Source organism: Podarcis bocagei (assembly GCF_964188305.1).
Source record: "Podarcis bocagei genome assembly, chromosome: 7".
Taxonomy (NCBI): Eukaryota; Metazoa; Chordata; class Lepidosauria; order Squamata; family Lacertidae; genus Podarcis; species Podarcis bocagei.
Window position 1 is genome coordinate 64,522,385 of NC_138132.1, and position 27,683 is coordinate 64,550,067.

Sequence of the window (27,683 nt, forward strand, 5' to 3'; positions counted from 1 at the left end):
GCCTACCTTTTGAATTTATTGACCAAAGCCACATGCTCCTCCATTGTGATGTGATCTCCCACACTGGCTTTCAGCTGTTTGTATGCGGAGCGCAGTTCTTCCAGCTGCTTCTGACACTCGCTCAACTCCTCTTCTTGGCTCTGTCTCTTGGCTTCCAAAGTCATCAGCTGTTTTGTTAATTTAGAAACTTCAAAAGAGAAAACAAAACATTTGAGGTAAAGTCAGAAGCTGCCTTAGGAAATGAGAACAGAGTGTACACAGTTATTCACTTCTGACATTTTTAGTCCATCATGAAGCCTTCTCAGCTTGGTTCAGTGAGTTAATCTGAAGTATTATAATTAGTTATAAATGGTACTTTTCACAAGTTCTGAATGTCAATGGAGATTAGTTAAGCATATGAAAGATGTGTCAAATGGAAAGCTCACTGAAGCACTAAAGTCTCCAAGAGCTCTCCAACAGACTACATAACTCTCTGAAGGGCTAGTTCCTGTGACCAAATTCCTTTTATATTGTTAATGACAATCCTCTGTAAATTAATACAAATCTAAGTTTGATGCCATGTAATGTACTCTGATGCTGTGACCAGTGACCAGGTATCATTTTACCGCATCATTTTACCGCATCTGAGACTAAAAACAATAAAAAGTTAAGTAATTAATAGTTAAGTACTGTAATATTACCGACTGTAACAAATGCTCCAGCTCAGGTTCTATGATAGTTACTGATTAGCAACATTATCATTCTAAAAAGGCTTATGAAGTGCTTTATTTGGTGCTAATGCTAGCTTACACTTCTTCCCATTCTCAATAAGCAAACATCTCGGCTCAACATAGTAGTCAAAAACACTTCTCAAGGTATTTTACCTTCTTGGACATGTTGGCTGAGGTTGTCTTTTCCTTTTGCTTGTTGTATTTTAAGCTGTTCCATCAATACTGTATTTTCTTCTAATACTAGCTTGGCCTGGCTTTGCAGACACTGCCTGTAAATAATGATCAACTTGAAAGTGAAATGCCATTCAAACTTTTGCAAAAATAGTATTAACTAGAAAAATAAACACACATGGTCTGTTAGGCCAGGGCTTCCCATGGATGTCCTACATGGACATCCAAAAATGAGCCTACATCACTCTCACTTTGTGTTTGTTGTGGGAAACATCAGTGTAACACCAGCACCAGCAACTGTGTTTGCTGAGTAAAGTGTGGAGCTTCCTGTTTCATATTCATGAAGTTTGTCTTCTGATATAGAGTTAGTAAACAGATATACATGTCATGCATTGGATAGATGAGAGATAATAGTGATAATAGATAATAGATAATAGTGATAATAGTGTTCTTCTGAAGGAAAAAGTTTATGCTTGTAAAAACTATTTGAAAATACACATGGGAAGTTGTCTTTTAAAAAATGTGTATTTTGCTTAAATTTTATAATTATATTGCTATTATATTATTATACTTAATAGCCAAAACTGTTATACATCAAACAAGCTGCCTTGTCAAGAAAAACAAGCAAAAAATGAAGCAGAAAGGGAGAATAAGAATAAAAATAACGCATAAAATGATGTATGAAAGAGGAAAGGACCAACACAGCAAAAAAAAACTATAAAGTACGGAGAACAGATTAAAATGAACACAAAATACATAACAAAAAATAAGAACAAAAACAAACCAATAATCCCCTCTTCCACAACAAGTTTATCATAAGTATTTTTTTACTATAATTCAAGCCTATCATAAGTCATTTTTTTTACAAAAGAATAACACAATAGTTTTAGAGACAACACACTTGCCATTCTTTGGTGGTCACAGTACTATTTTTACTTAGTTGCTGGTGTAACTGTTCATTTTCCTTCACTACCTCTTCAACTCGTTCTTTAAAGATCTTCATGTCCTCCTGAAAGAGGAGCAGTAAAGAACATGCAAAATATTCACGACCTGTTTTACCTTCATGTTATTTCATGTTTTACCTCTCAATAATATTTGCACGTGCTAATTATCTATTATTTGTTCATGCAAATTATCAAACAGCTGATCAAAATACCTACACTCATGATAGGGATTTGTAGAGATATGAATTCACACCAGTTGCTCTGACTTAAGAAGCATCTACATTTTACAGTCACAAATGTGTGTTTCCCAGTCAGTATGCCTGCCAGTTACCTACAAACAATCCCAAGTTTCAGACGGGCATAAACTTGACTGGCACATTGACATTTTTAAATGTACATTTGAGAAACCTCAGGTGTACACCTAAAATATAATACACCTAAAATGTAACAAGTGAAGAGGCCTTTAGCAGAGGTTATGGAACAGGCCCCGTATATCAAAGGCTCAACTTACTAAGCTCTAGTGCTCCCAAACAGCAAGTGATGTGTAAACCTGTGGAAGCTCATACGATATAATGCTCCACCAGAGAAAACAAACTTCCTTCCACATAAATAGCAGATTGTCTAGGAGAAGGGTTCTCGCCTAGTCTTTTTTGTTACATTATAGCTTTGTATTGCTTCAGCAGAAAGCATTCCATCATGGAATGTGAGCTCCCATCTGCAGGCTGAAGCGATTCAGTCCAGGCACATGTTTACGTCCCCATCTTCTGCTTGTGGGCACAAGGTCTGCTATGTGGGCAACCCATGGAGTCTAAGGAGACAGAGGACAGGGAGTCTTACTAGAAGGGAGATTCCATGATGTACCCTGAGGATGTACATTCCAAAGTATCACTGAGTACTCTTTACAGTTAAATGACATGCACAGCATTATAGAAGCATATTTTTCTTGATATTCTATACAGCTTAAACAATCTGTAAAGAAATTAATTTGCCAGCTTGCCTCATGCGCAAGAATCAGGTCTTCCTTTTCCTTCATTCTGTCTTCATATGCCAATAGAAGGGGAGATAAATATTTCATATCCAGCTAAAGGGAAAGAAAAGTCATTTCAATTCACTGAAATGCATCTCAAAACTATATAATTCAAAAATATCCGTGTAATGACTCTTTGATCAGCTACTGCCTGGGTAAATCCAGTGGGTGACTCAAGATAGACAGAAGAAAAGGTTAACAATCTCTCTCTCTCCCCCGCGCCCAATACTACATTAACTAAAGGCTAAATAATAAGCAGATAATAACAGGAGGAAGTAGAGCGGGTGGAAAATAATTTTGCGTCAGCTGGAAAAGGCTAGCTGCAAATAAACAGAGGTGAAATGGTCACCCGTTGCCAGTTACGCAAAGTACTGAAGCATCCATCTGTTTGCTTGTTAGAGACCTTGCTAAGAAATTCATTTAGCATCCTATTTTAAAACAAGCCTCCACAAAGCAAAGCAAGTTATGGCCACAAACTTTTAAAATTCAATTATCTGTAGTATTTACATAAGTATCCCTGCAGAACATAATTCCTGTCTGAAATAGTGAATCTCTTAAGTTCAATAATTCTGTCACATTTTTGCACACAGTATTCCCCTAAACCAGGTATGTCCAACCGGTCTACCTGGTCGATCGCATGCTCCTGATCGATCCTCGCCCTCAATAAAGAAGCTCAACAACTTTGGGTCTCCCTCCCCCCAAAAAGCTCAACAACTTTGATCAATCCAATGGACAGATCACTGCCAGTTTTTTTATAGTGGGAGTAGATCGCAGTCTCTTGGGATTTGGACATGCCTGCCCTAAACAACCAAGTTACATCTTATACTGATATCTATAGAATGCACACTAAAAGCCACAGCAGATGCAGAAATATTCTGCCACCAAGGCACAAAACCCTGGTTCTTCATGATTTTTACACAGGATGACATCAAAACAACCATACAGTCATTAAATACACCTGAGGACTTGGAGGTCGCCTATAATTTGCTGGTGCTTTGAGGGAAAATGAGAGTGGCAGATGGCTGCAGTCTTGGATTGCACTTTGCAGTGCTCAGAAGGACAAGGAACAGAGAGCTTTATGAGTGACAGCCTGTGGTTGCTGAGAGACAACATGTTGGCTTAGGGCCATGTTACACATGGAAACCCTCCTACACATATGATCATGTCTGCATAGAAAAAAATCAGAGACCCTCTACTCCAGCCTATGTAAACAGTTTCACAGGAAAACACATTTCTTTTTACCGCATCTCTGGAATGTCCTCTCCAAAGAAATTTGTATGGCCCCCTTATGCTTGGCCTTCAGGAAAACTCTTCTTAAATCTGACCTGCATCTAAATTATTTTATTGTTATGTATATTGAAGACCCACACTTCTGTTAACTTCTTTTACTGTTAATTTAAATCTTGAATTTTAGCATTTTATTTTATTGGGAGGGTATGCACCCTGAGAAGCAGGCTAGAAATCCATTTAACATTGGTAATGCCTGCAACAGTGTGTGTCAAAGCCACAGAAATGTAACAGCTGAATAATAGTAATAATAATAATAATATGGAGAGAAGTTGGGGGAAAGCTTTCAGCTGTTAAATGTATGTGTGTAGGGCTGCTACTAAGGCACAGGGCCAGAACTAGTTAAAAAGTATGGAGGGCAGCAATCCGAACACAGCTTCTTCTTTGCAATAAAAAACAAATATCTTTCAGCTCCCTTTCGACTCTACCTAATCCAGGGATGGTGGGGAAGCCAGCCTGCTCCAAAGCTTCACCACAGCCTGGATCCTTGGAGCAAAGCATAAACAGAAGTGGGAGGGCCTCCTGGCCTCATAGCAGGAAGCACACAAGGCTCTTTTGCAAAGCCTGCCTAATGGAGGGGGTGGGAGGAGCAACTCCTAGGAGGACACTCCCCTCCACTGTGGGTAAAAGGAGAGGGGAGATCAGATCATTTAATTTTATATTGTTTCCAGGGAAGGCTGTCAGCTGTTATAGCCTATGATAGCGGATCACTCCGAGGCCCCTGTGCAGATACTTTCACGGGATTACAACATGATCCTGGCACATAGCAACTGAGCTAGGATTCTTGCAAGCAGAAGCAGGATGAAAATAATTAAGCAACCAGGCCAACTACTTCAATCCAGCTCCCCACACCCCAGTCTCAACTGGAAAATGAAACGAAGACTGTCTTATTCCAGCAGGCCTTTGGGAACAGACTGGGGTTGCTTTTATTTAAAGGAAAAGGTTTTTAATAGTGCTGTGCTGTTTTTATCATCTCTATTTTAAAAGAATCAAAACAATATAAAAACACACACCTATTAGCGTTAAATTACTTTTTATATTTTTAAAATATACACAGTATTTTTAAAATATACACAGCTTTTTGTATTTTATCTCTGTGTTTTTTAATATGTGTAAATATAAATATAATATTGATGGTGATGATCCGCACTCTTCCAAGGGCTTGCACTCCTTTGGAAAAGGGGGAGGAGATGACAAAAATGTAATAAATAAGTAAGTAACATCACCTTCAAACAGCCAACAAAAATTCCTTTAATAAACACTGATGACCTGATGCTTAATGCTGACTATTAGAATAAAATAAGGTGCCATCCTAATCCCACTTACCTGGAAGTAAGTCCTGATGAATTCAACAGGCTTCCTTCTAAGTAGACATGACTAGACTTATTCTAACTCACTGAGTACCATCAGTTTTTATTCAATGGAACATAAAAGTGAAATAAGGTGTCTGGGAACTGCAGTCATATTACAACTATAGATTGTTCTCATGTCACCAAGGAAACAAGAAATAAAATTGTTCTACACACTTTAGAAGTATCTAGCACTAAACTACTGAAACTAAGAAATAGTGGTTTGCTACATACCAGCCATGGGGGTATTGGTTTTTTCATTGGCAGGCTTCCAATTTTTAGACTCTAAAATAAGAAAAACGTAAGTTACACATTAATATTCGGATCTGGAACATTTTGTATCAGAGGTTTTTTAAAAAGAAAAATATTTATTTTTGTTCATCCTGCAAACTGGATGCAAAAATTGAACATGGTGCTTCCAAAACAGTTTGACATTTACTTGTTAAAAAAACCACCAATAGTTGCAACAAGCCACTTTGTCAGGTTGCACTGACATGGCAAATTATGGTTAATCAAATATGGAAGTGAAAAGTTCTAAACTTCACCTCGCGTTGTACTCAGAAGTAGGAAGTGCACAAGTGCAAGTCCCACCTAGGCTAATTCTCCTCATGCTATACTATGGTTTAGCACAACTGGAACACTCCCTGGTAAAGATGCTTATTTTGCAACAGTAACAAATGAGGAAAAGCTCTCAGTCACCAATGTTAGAACAGTGCTATTCTTTTCTTCCTAAGAAGTTTAATAGAAAACATTACCTCATTTGGTGAAATTGGTCTGTATTTAGCCTGGTAGCGACTCAATTCTGCATTTAGACGATGAACAGTCATTTTCAGACTGTCATTTTCATCCACCAGTTCCTGGGCCTGTTGTCTTAATAAAATCAATTCTGCAAGTTCCTCTGCATAACAGAAAATTGTAAAACATTAAAGTGCATTGCAATTATAGAAAATCCTGCTGATTATCCAAACATCCAGTGCTTTTTTTCAGAGGGTACACAGTACCGACACCTCTTTTTGTTGTTGTTAAAAAGTGTGGCACTTACTGTAACAACTTCCTGGTGAGTACCGGCACCTATTTTTCTAGAAAAAAAGCACTGCAAACATCTCCTAAATGAAATAGGAATTCTGGATGCTATAGTTTCTAAAGGTGTTATAATTGCACATGATTATGTAATTATAAAGCATACTTTGACTGCAGAAGTTCCCCAGATTAATTGTGGATTTGATGTGGAAGCCAAGACCTCTATTCGAGACCTTGGAGACCCTCTGCCAGTGAGAGTAGACAATGTTTGGTGAGACGGCCAAGGAGCCTTTGTTAGCATAATGCAGTTTGCTATGTTTGATGCAGACTCCTACAAGCCTAATAAATTTAATAGAAACACGCCCACACACCTTTAAAAGACTATGTTCTTAATTTTTTAAAAAAAAACAACCTTTCAGATTAACATTTATGCAATATAAATACATACTTACATGCTTTTAACTTGTGCACATTCAGCTTTAAATGTGTCAATAAAAATAAAATAAAAAGGGGGTGAAAAGGGAGCAAGTTTTTAGGGAAAATGACTTTGTTAATCCCACCCACCACTGAACCCAATGGGTTTTGACAATACACAATTCTGTCTTTAGGTGCAATCTCCAGAACCTAAGTTGTGAGCTTACTGTACTAAACCTCAGAAGCAAATAGAACACAGTACAAAGCCATATCCATTATAAATACCACTTGATGGCTATGTTTCTATTTTTACAAGGATGTTTCCTTCATATCTTTCTTTAGCATAGAATAGGATCAATGCCAACCCAAATAAACTTCCTTGATCTTTTATCATATGCTTCCAAGGGTCCTGTCCTACAAAGGCTGCGGGATGAAAATAAAGTCCACCCCACCCACCCACAGCAGGCACATGAGAAGTTCAGCATGCACTGTGAAGCCAGAAAGAACAGAGGAGCTGCCTGGTGGTTAAATTCCACAAGGCAAGAACAAGGCCCTTCCAGCCTATGCTCAAAATTTTGCATGTATATATAATATACATGTGTACAGCTGAATATACATGTGTGGGACTAGACACTTTAGGACAAATTTTATAACTTTCCCGTTAATCAAGTTATGGATCCCTAGGTAAAAAAAAGCCTGCCAGCTTAAACTTTTGTAACTTGTGCATTCAAGTAGTCAGTACTGAACTAGACATTTTTACATGACTGAGGATTAAATGCTTTCTCCAATACAGTTGTACCTTGGTTCTCGAACGTCTTGGTAGTTGTATGTTTTGGCTCCTGAACATCAAAAAGCCAGAAGTAAGTGTTCCTGTTTTCGAACGTTCTTTGGAAGCCGAACATCCGGTGCAGCTTCCGCAGCTTCTGATTGAGTGCAAGAAGCTCCTGCAGCCAATCGGAAGCCACGCCTTGGTTTTTGAACAGTTCCAGGAGTCGAACAGACTCCTGGAATGGATTAAGTTTGACAACCAAGGTACCACTGTACTTTGATACTGTTATATCATATACTTCATTTTAAACTTCAATAATTACTTAACTAATATACTATCTGAAAATCAAGTAAATTATATGTTGTCAGCCTTCAAAAGTTATTTCAATTTTGTGTTGGGATACATTAAATAACAACAAATGCCGAGGGAATAGTTAAAGACTCTTCCAGGAGATGAAAAATGAGAAGTACAGTATTATTCTCCCAAACACATACAAACAACAGAGTCACTCCTACCTTCACTGCGTGAATTTTGTGCAGTTTCTTTAAATCTTCTATTTTCTTTTTCTAGTTTCTTAATTTCTAACTGGAGCTTCTTCATTTGCTGCTTTGTTGCCTCAAGTTCGGAAAGCAGGGCCTGATTTGCATGGTTCAAATGCCAATTTTCTTCTTTCAGTTTCTGGAACTTTTCTCTAGGGAGGGCCATTGGTCCCTGCATTCTGCAGACTTAAATGGAAAAGAATACTCATTAGTCACACAAAAAACCTATGCCACTCAAGCACAGGCTGCAGTCCTAAACTCATTTATACAGAAGGAGGCACCATGGAAATAAGAGCCATTCATTTCAAAGTGAATGCTGATTTACAAATTAAAGATCTCCCCAGATCATTATTATCCTAAACATTTCAGCTTCCATTTTGCTTACGACTGCAGGAGAAAAAATTCCCAAATAGGTAGCTGTTTACTCTGAACAGTGTAATTTAAAAATAAAACACTCCAATAAACTATACAACTTGAACATAAAACCAGACACCAGTGAAAACAACATTGGAACAAACTAGTAGAGACCAAGGTCTAAGAAGCACTCAAGCATGTTTTTGAAACTGGAAAGCCTAAAAGACCACAACAAAGGTGACAGCTGAGGGCATTCTACAACTGAAGCATCAGCTCTGAAAAAACCTTCCTCTTAGTAGTCATCTGCCTTACCCTCATCAGTGGAGATACCAAAAAAAAAGAAGAAGTCTGAAGGTGATTCTGAGTTTGGGCAGGTATATCTTTCAAAAGTAAAGCACAAACGTAAGAAAGTACATTAATATTTTTGAAACCTTTAGTCCAGTGAACTGAAGGCTAACAAAATATTAATTGTAGAATTGTTTTCCCAGGGAAAAGCCATGTTTATTAAATTAACTTTAAAAAAATCTTAAGTCAGCCACAATCCTGCACCTCCTCTGATATTTTAAAGTCACAAAGAGGCTGGCCCTTCTGCAGAACTACTACTTCCCCCCATCCCACCAAAGCATACCCTGTACAGTGATACCTCGGGTTAAGTACTTAATTCGTTCTGGAGGACCTTTCTTAACCTGAAACTGTTCTTAGCCTGAAGCACCACTTTAGCTAATGGGGCCTCCTGCTGCCGCCGTGCCGCCGGAGCACGATTTCTGTTCTCATCCTGAAGCAAAGTTCTTAACCTGAAGCACTATTTCTGGGTTAGCGGAGTTTGTAACCTGAAGCGTATGTAACCTGAGGTACCACTGTAATTTGATGGGATATTACACAGTGGGTTGGCATGAAGAATCAGAGGTTTTTGTCAGCAGGAAAAGCCCAAAGTGGAGATTTGCTTTCTATAAAATCAAGCTCTTCAGTTATCAGAAAACATGCCATGAAAGAAAAAAAAATTTTTCCCCTAAATTTAGAACTATCATGATTACTGCTGGAAAATAAGACATGAGAATTTCACATGAAGCAAGGTGTTATCCTTTGCTATGGAAATATATAGTAGAAGTTTGAACATAATATTAATGGTTTAGTGTTAAAAGGATAAGCCACAAATTGCCTTTGGCACACAATCTCCCCCACTTTCATGGCACAGCCATGAGGAACTCGGAAGCTTCCTCTTCAGATTAACCACAGTTTTAGCATTATGTCCTAACCCAGACAAACAATGGTTAATCTTAACCAGTTAGTGAAAACAAGCGAGCTTTATAAACTATGGTTTGTCTGGGATCAAGTGATAGGAAAGCTGCAGTTAATCTAAGACAGCAGCAGAAGCTCCAAACTCCTCCTCGCAGCTTATAGAGAATCCAACACAACCCATTTATACCAACCTAAAACAACAACAAACCAGAGTTAAATACCTGGAGTCAGTGGAGGCTTTTCATTCAGGGTATTTTCAGTTATGCTTTTTTCTACCTAGCAGGGAAACAAAATAATTTGATCTCATTTCTTGTTAGAACCCTTCTATTCTTTTTTTAATAAAAACCGCAAGGACTGCAGAAAGAATAGAAAACAGACTAAACATTTAAAAACCAATTTCCTGAAGTTACAATTTCAATTTTATTAAAGAGCAGTGGAAGAAAATTACAAGTAATAGACAGCATTTGGAAAGAAAAAAGATAACCTTGGCTTGTAAATTGCTATGCAAGAGTTATTCTTTAAACCTTCTTTAAACTTATCATTCTTTGTTGCTTTCTGGGTATTTCCTGCCAAAGTTAGTTGCATCCATATTGTCAAGGTAGGACTGCAAATGCCCACATTCAAATATCCACTTGCCAGTGACCAACCCCCAAACTGACCTAAACTGCAGTGTGGTTGTGAGGGAGGTAGACCCAGGTATGCTGCCCCAAGCTTCCTGGAAGAAGGTAGGACGAAAATAAATAGAGAAGGCAGAAAGATCCTTAAATGCACTTAAGCATCTTGATATGAATCCTACCTGAAAACTCACTCCAGAGGGTTCAATTTCTGTAATACAAGACAGAAGGTAATAAATATGAAGAAGTTCAAAACAGAAAAGGAGAACTACTGTTGATCAGATTTTTTAAAATTCTCATCACTGAATCACAAGATTCTACCATTTCCCTCTTTTCTAAATTGTTTTTTATTAAAGATTTTCTGGGGCTACAGACGTACAACCATCCTTTTTCATCATATTACCGTTTGGCTGAGAGATGCGAGACCTTTTGTATGCCTCATCCATCATTCTACTTGTCAAGTTAGAAACCAAACAAGGGCTCCACTTCTATTTTCAGAAGGGCCAGAGAAGAGGTAATTCATGGTGTAATACGGTTATGCCCCTTGGATACTGAGGTATCATGAGTTGAAAGCAGCCAGAATATGGAATGAGAGAGAATCTATTACAAGGGGAGGAAAACGGAGTGCAGAGGAAGAGAGGGAATTGGCCTTATGGCTTACAGTAAGGATCCTGGAGGTGAGATGGTCTTAGGGTTCAGGAGATGACCCCTGGGATTTAAAAAGTCCCCTCATATACTATATGCAGGAATGTTTCAGAAGAAGCTGAAAGGAAACAGCACTGGATTTCCCTGTTTTTGTCCTGCGGTGGGTGTGTTGCCATTACAGAGCTACAAAAGGTGCAGGTCTGGTGGGGTTAGTAGCCCATTAGAGTTATAAAGCACAGTAAGAAGAACCTGGGAGCAAGGCAGAGGGAGAATATTTAAGAAGGTGTCCTTTATCCTTTTCTGGCTCCTGAAAAACTCTTCATTCCATCCAACCAGAGTCCTGAACAGCATAAGGCTCCTCTTCTGAGTTGGATGGTACCCTGAACAGGCCCACTCCTCATACATGTGGGGAAATGCTACAGCATTTTGATGCAAGTTGCACTTGTTCAGTAATGCTTTTGGAACATGAACTACCCTGATAATGATTTTTTGAAGTGATGTTTCCCATCGTTTCATCTCAAAGCAGAAAAGTGACATTACCTTCCACCTGAACATTTGGACGAATGAGGCAAGTAGGTTCACAGAGAAAAGAATCATCTTCACCATCAACACTAGAAGATACTGGGGGATTTTCCTAAGTAAAAATATTGCAATACAATTTATAAATCCGCAGTCCATCTTATGCACAACCTGCATGTTTGCTACATGAACATATTCTACTCACTGAAATTACTATCAACCCTCACCAGCTACTTTTCTTTTTCACTCACATGGGGACAGTCTAGTGTTGCCTGAAACTACCACCATCTGGAAGGACCAGTGTGCTTTCCCTAGTGAAGTGGGGACCCCTGACCCATTGACTAGAAGCAGCCTGCAGCCAGATTTTATCCAGTCCTCTGGGAGTGGCTGAGAGGTAATAAGGCTTTGATGTTGCAAAGTCTACAGTTGAATATCCTTTCTCTACAAGAAAATTGCCTATAAAAAGATCGAAGAGGGAAATGCTACATGTTACTTGCAAGTATGCAAAAAGTTGCGTATGCATTTTACAACTGCACACAATAAATTTTCAAGGTTACCACTGCTTTCCGAAGTTTGAGGCTTCAAGCAGCTGGGAGGGAGGGCTTGCAGTTTAGGTCTGCAAAGAAGTTATTCGTATTTTTCAGCTAGTGTTATGGGGTTATTTTTGCTTTTGGCACAGTCAGAGCATATAAAAGTCATGGGAGGGCTCTTTTTAATAAGTAATGCCACCGGCAAAGTTGCACACGGGCTGCATTGCCTAGTATGGCTTCTGTCTCTTGCTCATGCTAGGACAAAACAGACACCAAGACCATATTAAGTATGTCATGTGGTTAAAGCAATCAAAGTTCTTTATTTTTACTAACTGATGTAATCTATGTAAACTTGCAGATACGCTAATCATTTTGAAGAAATGGTACTTTGTCTAAATCTATCTGCCTAAAAACAATCTTTCTCACAGCATGTTTTCTGATAAATGGGGAGCTGTACCTAGTATCAATGAAACCTAATCTCCACTCTGGCTAATCTCCACTAATCTGGCTTCTGACCATGGTTCAGCACCCCCGACTGTCAAAACACATGTGCCTCACTAATGAAGGAGAACCTGTTTGTCACCTGAAATGCAATCCAGGGAGATGCAGGGCAACTGCTGTTTAAATCATGTTCCACAGCGGGCCTCATTTGACAAGTCCCACTGCCTTCCCCATGAAAAAGGAGGAAAGCCTCTCCTAAGATGCCACCTGCAGTTCTTAACAAGTACTTGTCATACAAATATGTGTCAGTATGCTGCTCATTTTAACTAGGTGACCCTTTTTGGTTAATCTGATTAACCCACTGGCCCAGGCCAAAGGAAGCACTTATCCATTTCATATAAATAAAGCATGGGAAATTGTAGCAGGAAACAGTATGAGACCCAGCCTTGCTGAGCCGAATTATATCACTTCAGAATGCAGGGCGGGGGACACTACTTCATATCAAAATCTCTATGTGCATAGGAAGCATAGGATAAGGCCATCCTAGAACCTTCTGCTCTGCCCTGTTAGCTTTCTGCATTCAGGGAAGCATCTAGTTGCCACCTGCACTTTGAAGTGGGAGAGAGTCAGAAAGGTTGAGTGACAATCGTTTTCTGAACATGTCACTCATCCTTTAGTGTGCACTCCTGAACTTTATCTCAAAGTTTTCTTATTAATTGCTGTGGGACTAATGTGCAGTGAAAGATTTCAAAACTGTTGGCCTTTCTGCTTTTCTCTGCCTCACCTAAGGACATTTTCTGCCTCCTTACACAAACACTGTTTTCTTGAAAGTTCCCCCTCCCCACCCCTTTTTCTTTCCACTCCAATGCTTTTCCATCCATTAAATTTTTAATTTCATTTGGTAAAACACTCTAACCTGCTGTAACGATAGACTGTTAAGCGGTTTGCTCCCTCAGATGCAACCAATACAAACTGACATCACAAAGGAGGGGGAAATCAATGGGAATCTGAGGCAGAGACTTTTATTGATATTGTTTTATGAACCATAGTGCCTGTCTCCTTACTGTGGCATCACAGCTTTCATTATTTTGTAGAAATGGTCTTGCCAGACTAGTTTCAAAAATAGCTTTTACAACCAAGTAAAACAATGAGTGCTGAGCAGATATTTCAGCCGGTCTGGCTGCAAAAGTGAACAGCTTCCTGGAGTTTGAATACCAAGTATGATGCACAGTCTGTTCATAAATTCTGCTGCTAAAAACTCAATTACACTTATCCTCCCAAGATCATTTGGGAACTGTTTGATGAAGGAATAACTCCAGGCATCCATACAAAGGGCTGCTTCAGCCACAATACCATTTTTAATTACCAACAAGTTGGTACCAACAATTGGAAACTGTCTAGCTTTAAGTGAAAGATAAACAGCTGGGATTAGGAAACACATACAGTGCGAAGGAAAATGGCATCACTGTCAATTATACATGTAACAATAAAGGAACTGATAACAACGTAACATTTGCAAATGCGATTAAAAGAATTTATTATTTTTACAACTGTATTCAGAGAGCTGGCAGAAGCAGACACTCAAATGCTTACCTGTTTAATTTTGTGTGGAATAGCATAGCCAGCCTCGCTGCTAATGTTTATTTTTTTATCAATAACCTGATAGTTCGGATCTGGTTCCTTTTCTGTGTCTGAAGGGTATGTATCCATGTCCTCATCCTCACAACAACTGCCTGATACTTCCAAAGACTGCCCAGTGCTCCTGTCATCACCATTGCTCTTCCAGTTGTGACTGCAGGCAGAAAATGCATTAAGGGATATGAGTCACATACCCTCTCAAGTCTCCAAACCTTTGGGGTCCCTTCCTACTCTACAATTCTATGATTTCATGAGTCTTGGGTATGTGTGATTTCCATACCCTTCTTCTCATGTCCTGAAGATCAAAAGCATCTGATTTGGATTTTAAATTACCCATAATTCCATAAGATGTCCCAGCTGTAAACAAACTCATTTGTTTAAACTATGGTTTCAGATCCTAGTTTGTTCTCAAACCATAGCTTAAACAAATCACAAATGGAAAACAGGTGCTTTCTATTTTCTTCCTCGGAAAGCAAAAGAGATAGAGGAGAGGGTGAGAATCCAACACTCACACGGGAACATTCATGTTTCTTATTATGTCTGAAGTGGGCTATAAAATCTTGGACTCTTTAACCAGAGGAAATAAAAGTTCTATTACAACTTTTCCAACAGTTCTCATCAATACATGCATTATATCCTACCGCATTCGCAGCTCAGTGACTGTGGCATATGGCTCAATATAATTTTCTTGATCTTGCAAGTAACTGGCATCACTCTCAGAAAGAGATCGTTGACGTGGCTGAGGGATGGCAATGGTCCGTCCAGTTAGGGTTGTCACAAGAATAGCTGCGGCCAGAGCGGATCTGGAAAATAAAAATAAATACATATTTAAGCGTTTACAATGGCTTAGAACATTTTATCTCATTTCTGACAGGAATAACCTAAATGTTATTGTGTATAAGCAACAGAAGCTGCAAAATAAAGATGGTGGAGTGGGCAAACTGCCACCTTTCCTTTCCATTTTTGGTAACATACCTTGAATCATTAGGAGCTTAAAATGTAAAGCCCTCTTTTGCAATCAGATGTGGACCGAATTAAGTCTTCAAGGTAATATCACGTGCCTCCCTCTTATCAACTATGGGAAGAAAGGAGCCTTGCACATACTGGCTAGTTTTTTCAGCAAACTATGCTCGTGCATCTGTGGGGCACTAAATCACAGGATCAGGCCATCTCCCCACCTTCCATTCTTTCTCTCTTTCTTTCTTTCTTTCTTTCTTTCTTTCTTTCTTTCCTTACCTTGAAGAACAAAATGTGAACAAAATGAACCTCTGAAGCCTTTTCTGGACTGTACCACTTCACCCAGGAGGCAGGATGCTGTGTATCTGAATACTGGCTCACAATTTTCTTTGTGAAGGAAAGGATTGCTTTTTTTATGTTGAAGAACATTCAAGCATGAAACCTGTGTCTGAAGGATTACAGTCCAAGAAAAGCTCCACCACCACTTGATTCTCCTACATGCCTTACATGTAGTAAGACAATAAGTCTTACTGAACTCAACAGGACTTACTTTCAGCCCTGATTGTATAAATTTGCTAGAAGATGCTGCTGTTTGTGAGCGTGATTTTGAAAAGGTAAAAAAGGGAGGAAGAAAGGTGAGATTAAAAAATAATCAGAAAGCAAAATGAAGAAACAGTGATTCTTTTAAAAGTCAAAACAAAAGGTTAATAATGTTTTTAAAGGATTGTATTTTACATTAGTATTTTTCTGGGTTAAAATAATTTAAAAACAAAAGCATTTCATTACTCTTATTTGTCAGATAAACAATAATAATCTTTATAAGTGATCTCTTGAAAACACTGATGTTAAATTTAATTTTATATAGGGCTGCAACATGATTAAGAAATTTTAACTTAGTCCCACAATTTATCAATTAAATTTGCATGTAAAACAATATTTCTGAAGCAAGAAGCAAACTTTCTATGTTTTTAGCAAATGCACACATGTATTTCGCATGTGTGAGAGAGAATATATATCTCCATTGATGGCCTTATTGATCAGCAGCACTTTTAGTCAATTATTTTTAATCACTTAATCCAACTGTAATCTGCACAGTCCCCTCACACATTCTTTGAATGTGTGAGGGATGTTGTTTGACCCCTTCTAACGTAATAGAAAACAAAGATGCAGTCTTTATTACAGTATTAGGGAATCATCTTCAACCATTTCCACTGTGATCAATACAAGCACACCAGTGTAATGTATACATCAACTAGTTCTTGCAAAGGAAGGAGAGTTTTAAAAAAAGCCATATATTTGTGCTGCTAATTGGACTGTTCTGATCGTTGCTTTTTTGTCACTCATCAGATTTTTTTTTAGCCATCCTCATTACCAATTTAAAATTAATTTATAATTAACATGTTCAAATGGTTAATGACTTCAAAGCTGCAACCCTACATATTATTGGAATGTATTAGGTTTATGTTACAGCTGCAAGCAAGAGAGAGGCATGCATTTTAAATATATATCTATATATATTCTATGCAATGAATGGTAATCAAGAGATGAAAAACATTAAGACCTACCTGGGCCTTTCTGGAGAAGGGTTTGGACTACGAGGGGGAGGGGTGCGGGGGACGGCAGCTTTAGGTGCTATGGTAGCTGCAGGGATCAGGCCATGAGCTATATGTTTCTAGACAATTTAAAATAAAGTTAGTTGGCAATGACTGACCAAACACAATGGAGAAACACAAAACTAAGTATGCACAATGACTCAAAACAACACAAAAGGGGAGAGCAATTACATGCAAATTAATGTATGTATTGGATCCAGGGCCATAGCACTAAAGAACAGGAGTACTCAATATTGCAGCATGGCAACTGAACAATGAAAGTACAAAATACATGTATTTGGAACAAATGTTGCAGTCCTGTCTGTATTTACTTGGAAGAAAGTTCCTTTGAAAACAGTGTTACTTAACTGCTAAGTAAATATGCAAAGAACTGCACTGTTAGGTCTCAATAATTTCATACTTTTAAGTATGTGCATAGAATCCAAAGAGGACTCAGTGCACCTAGATATATATATAATCTTACTTCATTTTAAATGAGAATACTACTATGCTATATTACAAACTGATTTGAAACTCCTCTTGGGAAACTGCTGTGAAAGGAAAACAAGCCTGAAATCTTCTGGGGTGAGCAAAACTGGCTCGAGAGTTCTTTAGATCCTTAGAGACAGAGACTTGACATGTTTCATATGAAATATTTAACCACTTGAAAGCCATGCTGCTGAGTACAGCTACTGGCTTTAACTGGGGTTTTTTCAGGATAGCAACCAAAGCTTTCATTTATTGAAAGGAGGCAGCCACTTCTAACTAGCAGGGTAGGGAGCTACAGCCATTTCTATTTTTAAAGGCCATTTACAAAAGGGTATTCTGTTCCCTGTCCCCGCTCCCATAAAACTGCAATATTGTACAGCCTTACACATCCATCAAATACTTCTGAGTAAGTATGCACAAGAATAGGGCTCACTTGCATGTTAAGATAAACCCTAGTTATTGCTACTGTATTATATTTATTACCCACCCTTCACCAGAAGCAATCTAAAATACAGTATTAAAAGCAACTTAAAACAAATTGCAGTCACTACTAGGTTGTGTCTTAGAATGCTATATCTCAAAAGTCAAACATCTGGGTAAAGTGTTGTGTCTTTAGTATACCATGAAAGTTGTGCCATGAAGGTGCCAGACATACCTCTGTGGGGAGGAAATTTGACAGTTTATGGGCTGCCACTAATAATGTGCTCTCCTCGGTTACACACAACCCTGAACCTCTGAGTGTGATGGAACTACCAAAATGAGCCCCTCTTAACACCTGAGAGGGTCTGCACCTTAGTGGTCTTTTAGATATTTGGGGGCTATGTTGTTTAGGGCTTTTAAACACTCGCATGAGAACCTTTAACTGGGCTGGAAACAAGCTAGCAACCAGTGCAGCTGTTTTAAAACAGGAGTTATACGAGTTCTAAACAGGACTCCATCCAGTAATTTGGCCACTCCATTTTGGAACAGTTTAAGTTTCTGAGTTGTTTTCAAGGGCAGCCCCATGTACAGCACATTGTATTAAGGCAGTCTGGAAGATATCAGAACATGGACTACAGTGGTGACACAACAGGACAATTACCATGATCCTCCCAATAGTATACTGTGAACATACTGGTCTTGCCCATTCTGCTTCCCACAGCTACCATGCAACAGAAATAATCGCACAATTCCTGGCAACTGATGCAATACTGGTCAAATATTCAAAAAGTTGCAATTAATGCCACAAAGCAGTTATCAGTAGTGTGTACTTTGAAACCTGTGTTGCTAGTTTCTTATGTTGGATTGCTTATTGTTATAGATCTGGGGGAATCCCCCTGGCCTAAACCCTAGGAATGAATAAATATTATGATTTTGTAACAACATTTTAAAAATAAAAACATTGATTTTTTTTCAGGTCACTGTTCATAGGAAGCATATTTATATTTATATGTATGGCTCTTCAGGCATGGTAAAGTTAACACCAAAAATGTTCAGTTGTATTTTGATCTTGGATGAAGAAGATTAGACAGGATGATTGTCCTGGAAATGCTGCAGCAACAGTAATAGCTTGATACGGATGTCCACTCAGTGTGGGAAAGGAGCCATTCAACTTGCAGTATCGCTTTGCATACAGGAAGTCCCCCGGGGCCTCTCCAGTTAAAGCAGAACTTGAAGCAGCAAAGACTGGGAAATAACTTTGCCCTAGTCCCTGAAGCACCACCACAAGTCACAGTAGGCAAAGGCGGACGTGGTGGCTTCAATATGCATGATTCTACGTATAGAAACTTCATGCCTTCAAAAATTACACTATTCGCATGAGAACTTCCCTTTCTAGAGCAAAATGACTTGTTTCTAGACTTATTCTTAGGTTACTGGCGTGTCCCGAAGACACAGAACAGGGACATTGCTAAGTGTGCAAAGCTTTCCTCATCTCTCCCCCTTCGGACAAGTTGTCCAGTGGGACGCCGAGTGGCAGTGGAAGAGCTTCTCGGTCGCCATGGCAACCAGCGCCCCTGACAAGACGGGGGGGAAGCCCGGGGGGACTACCCTTCACCGAACCAGCACCAGACCCCGGCCCTGATACTCACGAATTGGCCCCTCCGGCCGCTCCTGAAGCGAAGCGCCATGTATGCGGAAGAGGGTTGAGCAGCGTACGCAGAAAAGGACGGCGAGGGAGAGTCTTCGCGGCCGCTGCCGCCGCCGCCTGGAAGCGGGGAGAAAGAAGCGATTCCGCCCGGGCAGCAGGGACGCTTCCCCTCTCGCAACCACGCCGAAACAAGCCGCGCGGCGATTGGCCACGGCCTCCCGCTTCCACCAATTGCCGCTCGTTTTACTGCTTCCGCCTTCCTCTTAGCAACCGGGCAGCCGTTGAAGGAGAAGCCCCGCCCATTCCTTCTCTCGTCGCTCGCTCGCGCGCATCTTTTCGTTTTGTGTTTTGACGGGGAGGGGGGAGCTTCGAGTTGCGATTGGCTGGTTGGCCCGGTGTCCGTCATGCGCAGAGCGCGCGCGCTGCTCAAAGTTGGGGCGCGTCTGTCTCTCTTTCTCTCTCTCTCTGGAAGCGGAGCTGGCGAGGATTGGGTGGGTTTTGTCGGGAAGGGGAGGGGGATTCTTTAACCTCCACCCACCCTCTTTTATTGCAGGATACAGTGGTACCTCAGGTTACATGCGCTTCAGGTTACAGACTTCGCTAACCCAAAAATAGTACCTCGGGTAAAGAACTTTGCTTCAGGATGAGAACAGAAATCGTGCTCCGGCGGCGCGGCGGCAGCAGGAGGCCCCATTAGCTAAAGTGCTGCTTCAGATTAAGAACAGTTTCAGGTTAAGAATGGACCTCCGGAACGAATTAAGTTCTTAACCCGAGGTACCACTGTACTGGCCTTTGCAGAAAGCAACCTCTAAGGAGCACTAGGTGCCAGTGAGGGGGAAGGAAGGGCAAACTGGACCAGGAAAGGAGGCAGAAGCCAGACAAGCACACGCAGGGAGAGGGCAGCACAGTGGCGTAGCGTGGGTTGTCAGCACCCGGGGCAAGGCAAGTAATTTGCGCCCCTAACCCGTGGATTTGCGCCCCCTAACCCGTGGATTTGCGCCCCCTAACCCTAACCCCCAGATGTTGCGCCCGGTGCGGCTGGCCCCCCTGCACCCCCCACGCTACGCCACTGGGGCAGCAGCTGAGGCTCCCCTGCTTTCTGGCTTTGCATAGGCATCTGGTTGGCCACTGAAACCATAAGGAAGCCAGGCTACAGGGCCTGGTGCTGCAGTTTCCTGCCTTCTTCCTAAGGTGTGGCTGTTGCTGGGCTGGGCGCCTGTATTTTCAGCCCTGCGTGTGGCGTGATCTCTCTCCTGCCTTAAAGCAAGGGTCTCCCAACCAGGGTTGGATTTAGGTTTGATGAGGCCCTAAGCTACTGAAGGTAATGTCACTGTTTTTTGTGTTGAATATATAGGTAAAGGTAAAGGGATCCCTGACCATTAGGTCCAGTCGTGGGCAACTCTGGGGTTGCGGCGTTCATCTCGCTTTATTGGCCGAGGGAGCCAGCATGACTGAGCCGCTTCTGGCGAACCAGAGCAGCGCACAGAAACACCGTTTATCTTCCCACCGGAGCGGTACCTATTTATCTACTTGCACTTTGATGTGCTTTTTTGAACTGCTAGGTTGGCAGGAGCAGGGACCGAGCAACGGGAGCTCACCCCGTCAAGGGGATTCAAACCGCTGACCTTCTGATCAGCAAGCCCTAGGCTCTGTGGTTTAACCCACAGCACCACCCACGTCCCTGTTGAATATATACTATAGGGTAATTTATGGACCTAATAGGTATCTAAAGCTATTTGCACATAACAAAAAGCTAGCAGCCGGGTCCATTATTTACATCATAGGAGCCTACACAACACAAAACACTGCTGCTGTATGTAGGTTTTATTTTATTTGTTTTATATCTTATATTTTGGAAATGTACATTTTTTTCCCTTTAGATTTTTTGGGGACCCCCATTGATTAGCTTATACATAAATTCGGCACTGCTGCCAAACTTTACTGGACAACCCGGGTGCACATTTTGAAAGATGGCAGCATGGTACAGTGGGTGTGGGAGAGGAGAATAGTCACAGGACAGCTGCCATGAGGCATGTGGCCTAACAACACAGCCACTATGTAGGGGGGAGGCATGGCATCATACAAAATTGGAGAAAGCGCAATCATGATGAAGCTTTTCATATAGCTGTACTGCATTTCCATATTTTAAAAACTGATTGACCTGACAAATTTCTGGCTAGAAAATAAGAAAGTGTGTTGAAGGGAGGTGAAAAGCAGCAGCTCTTGAGAAATAACACACCTACTAATTGCAGCTCAGACTTCTCTCATAAGCAGGCAGGAACAGTTAGGTTTCCTACTCTCACAAAAATCAATTAGAAGGGTACCTGCATGTTTTGCTTTGTAACTTTCTGTGGGGAGGGGGGCTAGATTTTTAAAAAAGAAAACAACATCTGGAACCTCTGCTTGGTGGTGCCAATAAATGCCATGTAGGCACTTGGGTTGGTGACCCCTGGTTTACACATTCCTATTTTTTGTGTCCAAAATTGTGCTATGCAGGGCTTTACAAATGGAGTATATACCAGAAAGAAATAAAAACCTCTGACAGATGATTTGTTTATTAACCCAACAGCCCAGTGCCCATATGCAATGCTTCTGCATCTCATGAATAATACCTTGTTGCCTTATTTTTCCTGTGTGTTTTATGACAGGTGTTTACAAAACGAAGGAGGTCAGTGATGGCAAATGTAGGCACTCCTGTCCGACTAGGAGCCGTTAGTGTGCCTTATGGGCATGTGATTGGCCATGAAAAATGGAAAGGCTCTCTGGTTGCTCAGGGGATACAAGGTAACCGTGTCAATAGAAAACAGAACATTTGTGAAAATGTAATTAAAATACAAGATCTGGATAGGGAGTTAGACTAGAATACTTTAAGCCAGATTTTTAAAGTCAGTTTTGATCTTTTGTAAAGTGCACTTGCCATGAGAGGCTGTAGCCCTAAATATAAGTGGGAGTAAGTTTTATTGAAATTAATGGAACTTTTTATAAATAAATATTAATATTGGATAGGTAGACAAGGTTTCACCTGAATTCATATTTGATGCTCTGTTATAGTTATCTTGTTACTAAAATCTTCTTGTGTCTCTTATTTCAAGGGAAAGTTAAACTAATTCTAGAAGATGGCCTGGGAGTCGTAGACTTCCATCTTTCAAACAGATCCTGTGTCCTTTATATTTCTGAAGCAGACCTGGTTGCAGGAAATGGCTTCAAAAGGAGACTTGTTCGCTTTAGAAACGTAAGTGTTGCCTGAAATAGCTGGTGTTCGCCTGACGCCCCATTTATAGAACTTCCATCAGCAAGAATGTCAGGGCAATTTTAACACAGTTCAAGGATAGAGACCTCTCTTCTACTCAGCGCACACTGATGGTACTATATCTGATGCTAAATATAACTAGAAAACAACCCTTTCATGTAGTTTTATCTTTATCTGTCTTGTTTCAGAAAACTTGCAGTTCTTCCTGCCCCCTGGATTTGCTATCTTCATTTTCTGTTTTAATTTTATTCTCACCTTTTTAAAACTGGATGATTCACATATTATTAGTAGGTGAAGCTTTTCATATTATCTCCATACCAGGAAATGCTTTATCTGTTTGATTTCTTCATAACCCAAGATAACTGGTTAGCCACTGTTAGAAACAAGATACTGAGTGTGACACAGTGGTCATTGACGATGTTGGGTGTATCAGGCGGCTGTTAAAGGTGCAGGAGCAGAACTAGAACAGAAGTGGCAGCCATCGTCTTTTAAATAAGTTCAACCTTTAGGCTGATAAATAAAAGCTTGTCAGCAGCCAGGTCCCCCTCATCCCTACTGAGCAAAGATGAACATGAACAGAAGCAGAGGCTTAATTGGAAACTGAACATACAGATCAAAGCACATTTCCATGTCACTTTTGATACCACTAATAGCTTTGTTCCATCTAATTCTTTTTTACTGTTTAAGGCTTGCAATCTCCAAGGAATTGTTATAGTTGAAAAAACCCAGATAAGCGGTCAGTATTTTCCAGCAGTGCAAAAATTTGTTGTCCTGGAACTTGGGATGACGTTACTTCCGGTGGCAAGCCAAGAAGAAGCAGCACAGCTTATTATCCAGCTGGTAAGTCCCTTCAGGAGCTGTTTATACTGCCAAATGAGTGGAATTGTGCACATGTCAGGCATATTACATTGGACATGGGTAGCAAATGGGGAATGAAATGAAGAGGGAACAGATAATTAAACAATTGGACTGTGAGAACTTAGAAAAGGATGCTGTGATTACTAAGACCAACATGGGTTCCTCGAAAAGAAGTCATGCCAGACCAGATGAATCTCATTTCTTCTTTTGATAGAGTTTGGTGAATCGGGGGAATGCTGTGGACATAGTGTATCTTAATTTCAATCAGACCTTTGACAAAGTTCTTGGAGAGAAGCTGGTAATGAATTTCAATAGGGACAAATGTAAGTTTCTGCACTTAGACAAGAAGAACCAGCTGTACAAACATAAGGCAGGGGAACCATGGCTTGCCAGTAGTACATGTGAAAAGGATCTTGAGGTCTTAGTAGACCACAAGCTTAACATGAGTCAGCAGTGTGATGCAGCAGCAAAATAGTCTGCATCAAGAGAAGTATAGTGTCCCGATCAAGGGTACCACTCTATTCTGCCTTGTGTCCAGTTCTGGGCACCACAGCTGGAGAAGGATATTGACAAGCTGGAATGTGTGCAGAGGAAGGCAACCAAAATGATAAAGGGTTTGCAAACCAAGTCTTATGAGGAACAGTTGAGGGAATTGGATATGTTTAGCCCGGTAAAGATCTACAAATACTTAAAGGGCTTTCACATGGAGGATGGAGCAAGCTTGTTTTCTCCAGCTCTAGAGGCTAGGACCCAAACCAATGAATTTAAGTTACAATAAAGGAGGTTCTGATTAAACATCAGGAATACCTTTCCAACATTAAGAGCTATTCAACAGTGGAATAGTCTCACACGAGAGGTTGTGGAACAGGTTCTTAAGCAGAAGTTCAATGGTCATTTGTTATGTATGATCTAGTTAAGATTCCTTCACTGCAAGGAGTTGGAATCGATGACCCTTGGAGTCCCTTCCAATTCTATGATTTTATGCCACCTGTTTGTATTGAGGCTCTGCAGTGTGTTTACAATGCTGGTGATCTTTGCTTTTTAGTTTTACTCATTTTCTCAGTCAGCAGAGGAGCAGAGCATACAGAAAAAGGGTTAATTCCTTTTCTAGAAGGCAGGATCAACACTGCTCCTAGGGAGAGGGGGGAAACATGTAACAGAATGAAATGATTAACACTAAAAGCCACTAGAGGGTGCTCAGACTCTCCTTGTCTGTTCCAGGTGCAGGAGCAAACTAAAGATCAAGCCAGCAACCCCTTTTTGGCTAAGAAATGTCCCCAGCTCTTAGAGGCTTCTGTATTCCAAACGGTTCAGCAGATTCCGGGAGTTGGGAAAACAAAAGCTTTGCTTCTCCTGGAACAGTTTCAAAACCTCCACCAGCTTTGCAACGCATCCGTCCAGGAGCTTGAGCAAGTAGTTGGACACGCCCTAGCCCAACAAATCCATGCATTTTTTGCACAGGCAAAGTAATCTCACCTGGTTGGGAAGGTGGAAGTGAACCATGTACACCATCTCAAGCTCCTTGCTCAAAGGACAAAGGTGGGTTATAAACATAGTAAAAACCTCCATGTAGCCTGCATGCTTGAACAGCGTCACAAACACATTTTGGATTTGGGTAGTGGCCTTGCTTGTTACCGCCATGGCAGATGGTTGTTGACTTTTGTCTGAAGTTACCTGATGTAAGCCTTGTATCTGTGACACATAAGTAGCACGGCCAGGATCCTAAGAACTGCAGCTGGTCCCATGTGCCTAAGAAGGCTTTATATCATTTTTCAAACATCAGCTTCCATTTCCCATAACGAGCGTCCCCTGAAATTGTGGGGGGTTTGCAAAAGCAGTTTGCAGGTCAAAAGAGCAAATGAGATTACAAAAATCCCACTGAGTGCCCACCTGGAGCAGCTATTTGGATCTTAGCTACTTTTCCTTGGACAAGTCGAAGCACCCATTTAATATAAAACTCTTCTAGTATACGATGAAATACCTGAATGTTAGGGTTGGGATTAGACGGAGAAGTGCTCTGCTCACAAATGCTTAAGTAGTGAGTTCTCAATTATTATTGGTTGCCATTCACACACCCTTTTTGCAAGAAGCTTTGATTTTGTTTATTTTGGAATGACGGGGGGAAAACCACTGGGGGTCCAAGCCTCTGGAGGGTGAAGTGGTGCCTGGCCTGACTTTTGCAAACATGAAGCCAGCAGTTGAGCTGCCATTTTCTCCAATAAGGACAAGCAACTTAAGAAGAATCATTGCTGTGGTTGCCTCAAATGACTCATCAGACCAAGGCTCCTGCTGTCAAAATTGCCTGGGGAAATATATTCTCGCAAGTGGTGCTATGAAACTAACCCTTCCCGCCCCCAAGTTGATCGCAAGTCTGTGAAGCCTTATTTATTGCTGTTGCATCAGCTTTCATCCGCACCTGACCTGACCAGCTGCCAGGTTGCTTTTGTGTAAATCATCTTGTTTCAGGTGACATGCTTGGAAACCGGCTGTCTTGGCGCAACCTGAAGATCACTTTTCTGCCAGGCACCTGGGATGCTGCCAACCTGAAACACGTAGGAGTGTCAGAGTTAAAAAGGGTGCCTGACTCAGACTTCCTCACCTGCCGGTGGCGTTCTGTATGCCTTTCGGTGGAGTCATGCTTTCGTGAAACTCAAAGGTTATAACCAAGCCCTTCTGGGCAAGGCTCCCAGCCTGCTGTTCGGTTCTCTTCAGAGAAGTGGACGCCTGGGAGGACAAATGGAAAGTGATGCATCTCTCTTGACTTTTTTACTGCCTGCAGTCCCATTTTAAAGACATCCCCTGTGGATGTTCCTGCATTTTGGCTATGGATGAATCCACTAATTTGGTTCCTGTCCCTTGCACAGTATTTGCCATTACAAGCACTCAATTCTAGACAAGAAAAAAAAAAAGTTGTTTTGCTAATTAATTGTGTTTTCCAATTAGTGGTTCTTTGTTGGTGGAAGGCATCTGGTAGCTAACTGGGGGAGGGATGAGGTTTTCAGTTATTCTTCCTGTGTGGCCTCCAGATCTGCTTCAGAAGGTCCCCTAACCCTCTGGAGTGGATACTTTAGGGTTGGGGGCTCCCATGTCTTCATCACAGGCACACAAATTGGAGAAACTCTTAGTCTGTAGGCTGCCGACACATTCTGTTTCCTCTGACAAGTTAACTGATTCAGTATTGCTTTTCATCACTTTTGAGGGTCTTTTGGTTAATTTGAAAATTTCACTAAAATTGCTTACTTTTTTTGCTATTTTACTAACACCTCAATACATGTGACTATACTTGTCTCCCCTCCTATTACACTCTCCCCTCCCCTCTGAATGCCCCCCAAGTTGAGATTTGGACGAAGACCCTTATGTAATTCTGTAAAATATGGTGTATGGCTTTTATAAATTAAAAATAAAATAATCACTAAATGTTTCGCAAGTTCTAGGCACAAGAACCACAGGTGATCAGTTCTAAATTTCATTGATTTAATCTGAAGAGAATAATTTCTATGAACTGTAGGGGTTTTTGTGGTCCTTGATCTGTGATTCTACTTCTGTATTGAAAGAAATGTGGGAAGTGGACTTGGGGAAAACAATCCTTGAAGGGTCCTCAAAGGCCATGTGGGACAAAGACCCATAGAGGTCCATCTCGGCAAGGGTCTGGGAATCTGCGGAAAGTGGCCCTGAGGTGGCCCTTGACTCTTAAACTGGGGCACATGGGGACTCTTCCAAATCCAGAGCATTTTAGTGGGGTTGCTGTTTGTTTGGGACCTTCTACCACACATGGTGCCTATTCCCAGATGTCAAGCCATTCGGACCAGAATTTTCCAAGAGATTTCTGGCATTGCCTCTCACATCATTCCACCCTCCCCTCAAATTTACTCTGTTACCTATTATCTCAGAGCAGCTACAACTATTGGAAATACAGCCTGCATTTCATGTTTGATGTTTAAAAGTATGATCTCTTAGAGAAACGGATGCAACAGAATAAACTCGGTTGAGGAAGCTTCAAAGTGGAGACCTTTATTGAATCTTGGTGGCTTCTCTTACAAGGACAATAGCACCAGTGGCCATTCCCAGGGGTAAGTAGGCGGAACAATGGATATGACTTGCCTTTGTACATTAGGCTACACTTCATGGAACCATAGAAGTCAGAGGGTTCTGTGTACACAGACCTCTCCTGCCATCCTCTATACAGGCAAGCAAGTGGCGTTATTGCAGTTGAAATCCATGTTCTAGCCAGGCAAAAGCAATCCAGGTAGATGAGGAGC

At 40.8% G+C, this 27,683-nt stretch overlaps 2 protein-coding genes across 5 annotated transcripts; one reads left to right on the forward strand and one right to left on the reverse strand.

Annotated features, from left to right (window-relative positions):
- On the reverse strand, window positions 1-19,722 carry LOC308591713 (centrosomal protein of 89 kDa-like; the record flags this gene model as incomplete). Of its 2 annotated transcripts, none has more annotated exons than XM_081202612.1 (14): window positions 1-187; window positions 864-975; window positions 1,783-1,890; window positions 2,823-2,906; window positions 5,723-5,773; window positions 6,244-6,386; window positions 8,207-8,416; window positions 10,045-10,099; window positions 10,620-10,648; window positions 11,623-11,716; window positions 14,166-14,364; window positions 14,852-15,013; window positions 16,733-16,839; window positions 19,318-19,722. In XM_081202612.1, 14 exons carry the CDS (start codon window positions 19,720-19,722, stop codon window positions 3-5), a joined length of 1,944 nt encoding a protein of 647 aa, XP_081058738.1. In that variant the 3' UTR covers window positions 1-2. The 2 variants fall into 2 exon arrangements, with proteins under 2 accessions (XP_081058738.1, XP_081058739.1); XM_081202613.1 differs by lacking the exon at window positions 19,318-19,722 and adding an exon at window positions 18,330-18,463.
- FAAP24 (FA core complex associated protein 24) lies at window positions 19,721-26,867 on the forward strand (the record flags this gene model as incomplete). 3 transcript variants are annotated; one of them, XM_081202614.1, is made up of 5 exons in its annotated part: window positions 19,721-19,807; window positions 21,965-22,100; window positions 22,409-22,548; window positions 23,254-23,406; window positions 24,646-26,867. In XM_081202614.1, 5 exons carry the CDS (start codon window positions 19,721-19,723, stop codon window positions 24,892-24,894), a joined length of 765 nt encoding a protein of 254 aa, XP_081058740.1. In that variant the 3' UTR covers window positions 24,895-26,867. The 3 variants fall into 3 exon arrangements, with proteins under 3 accessions (XP_081058740.1, XP_081058741.1, XP_081058742.1); XM_081202615.1 differs by lacking the exon at window positions 19,721-19,807 and adding an exon at window positions 20,395-20,637; XM_081202616.1 differs by lacking the exon at window positions 19,721-19,807 and adding an exon at window positions 20,809-20,830.
- Between the last annotated feature and the right edge of the window lie 816 nt (window positions 26,868-27,683).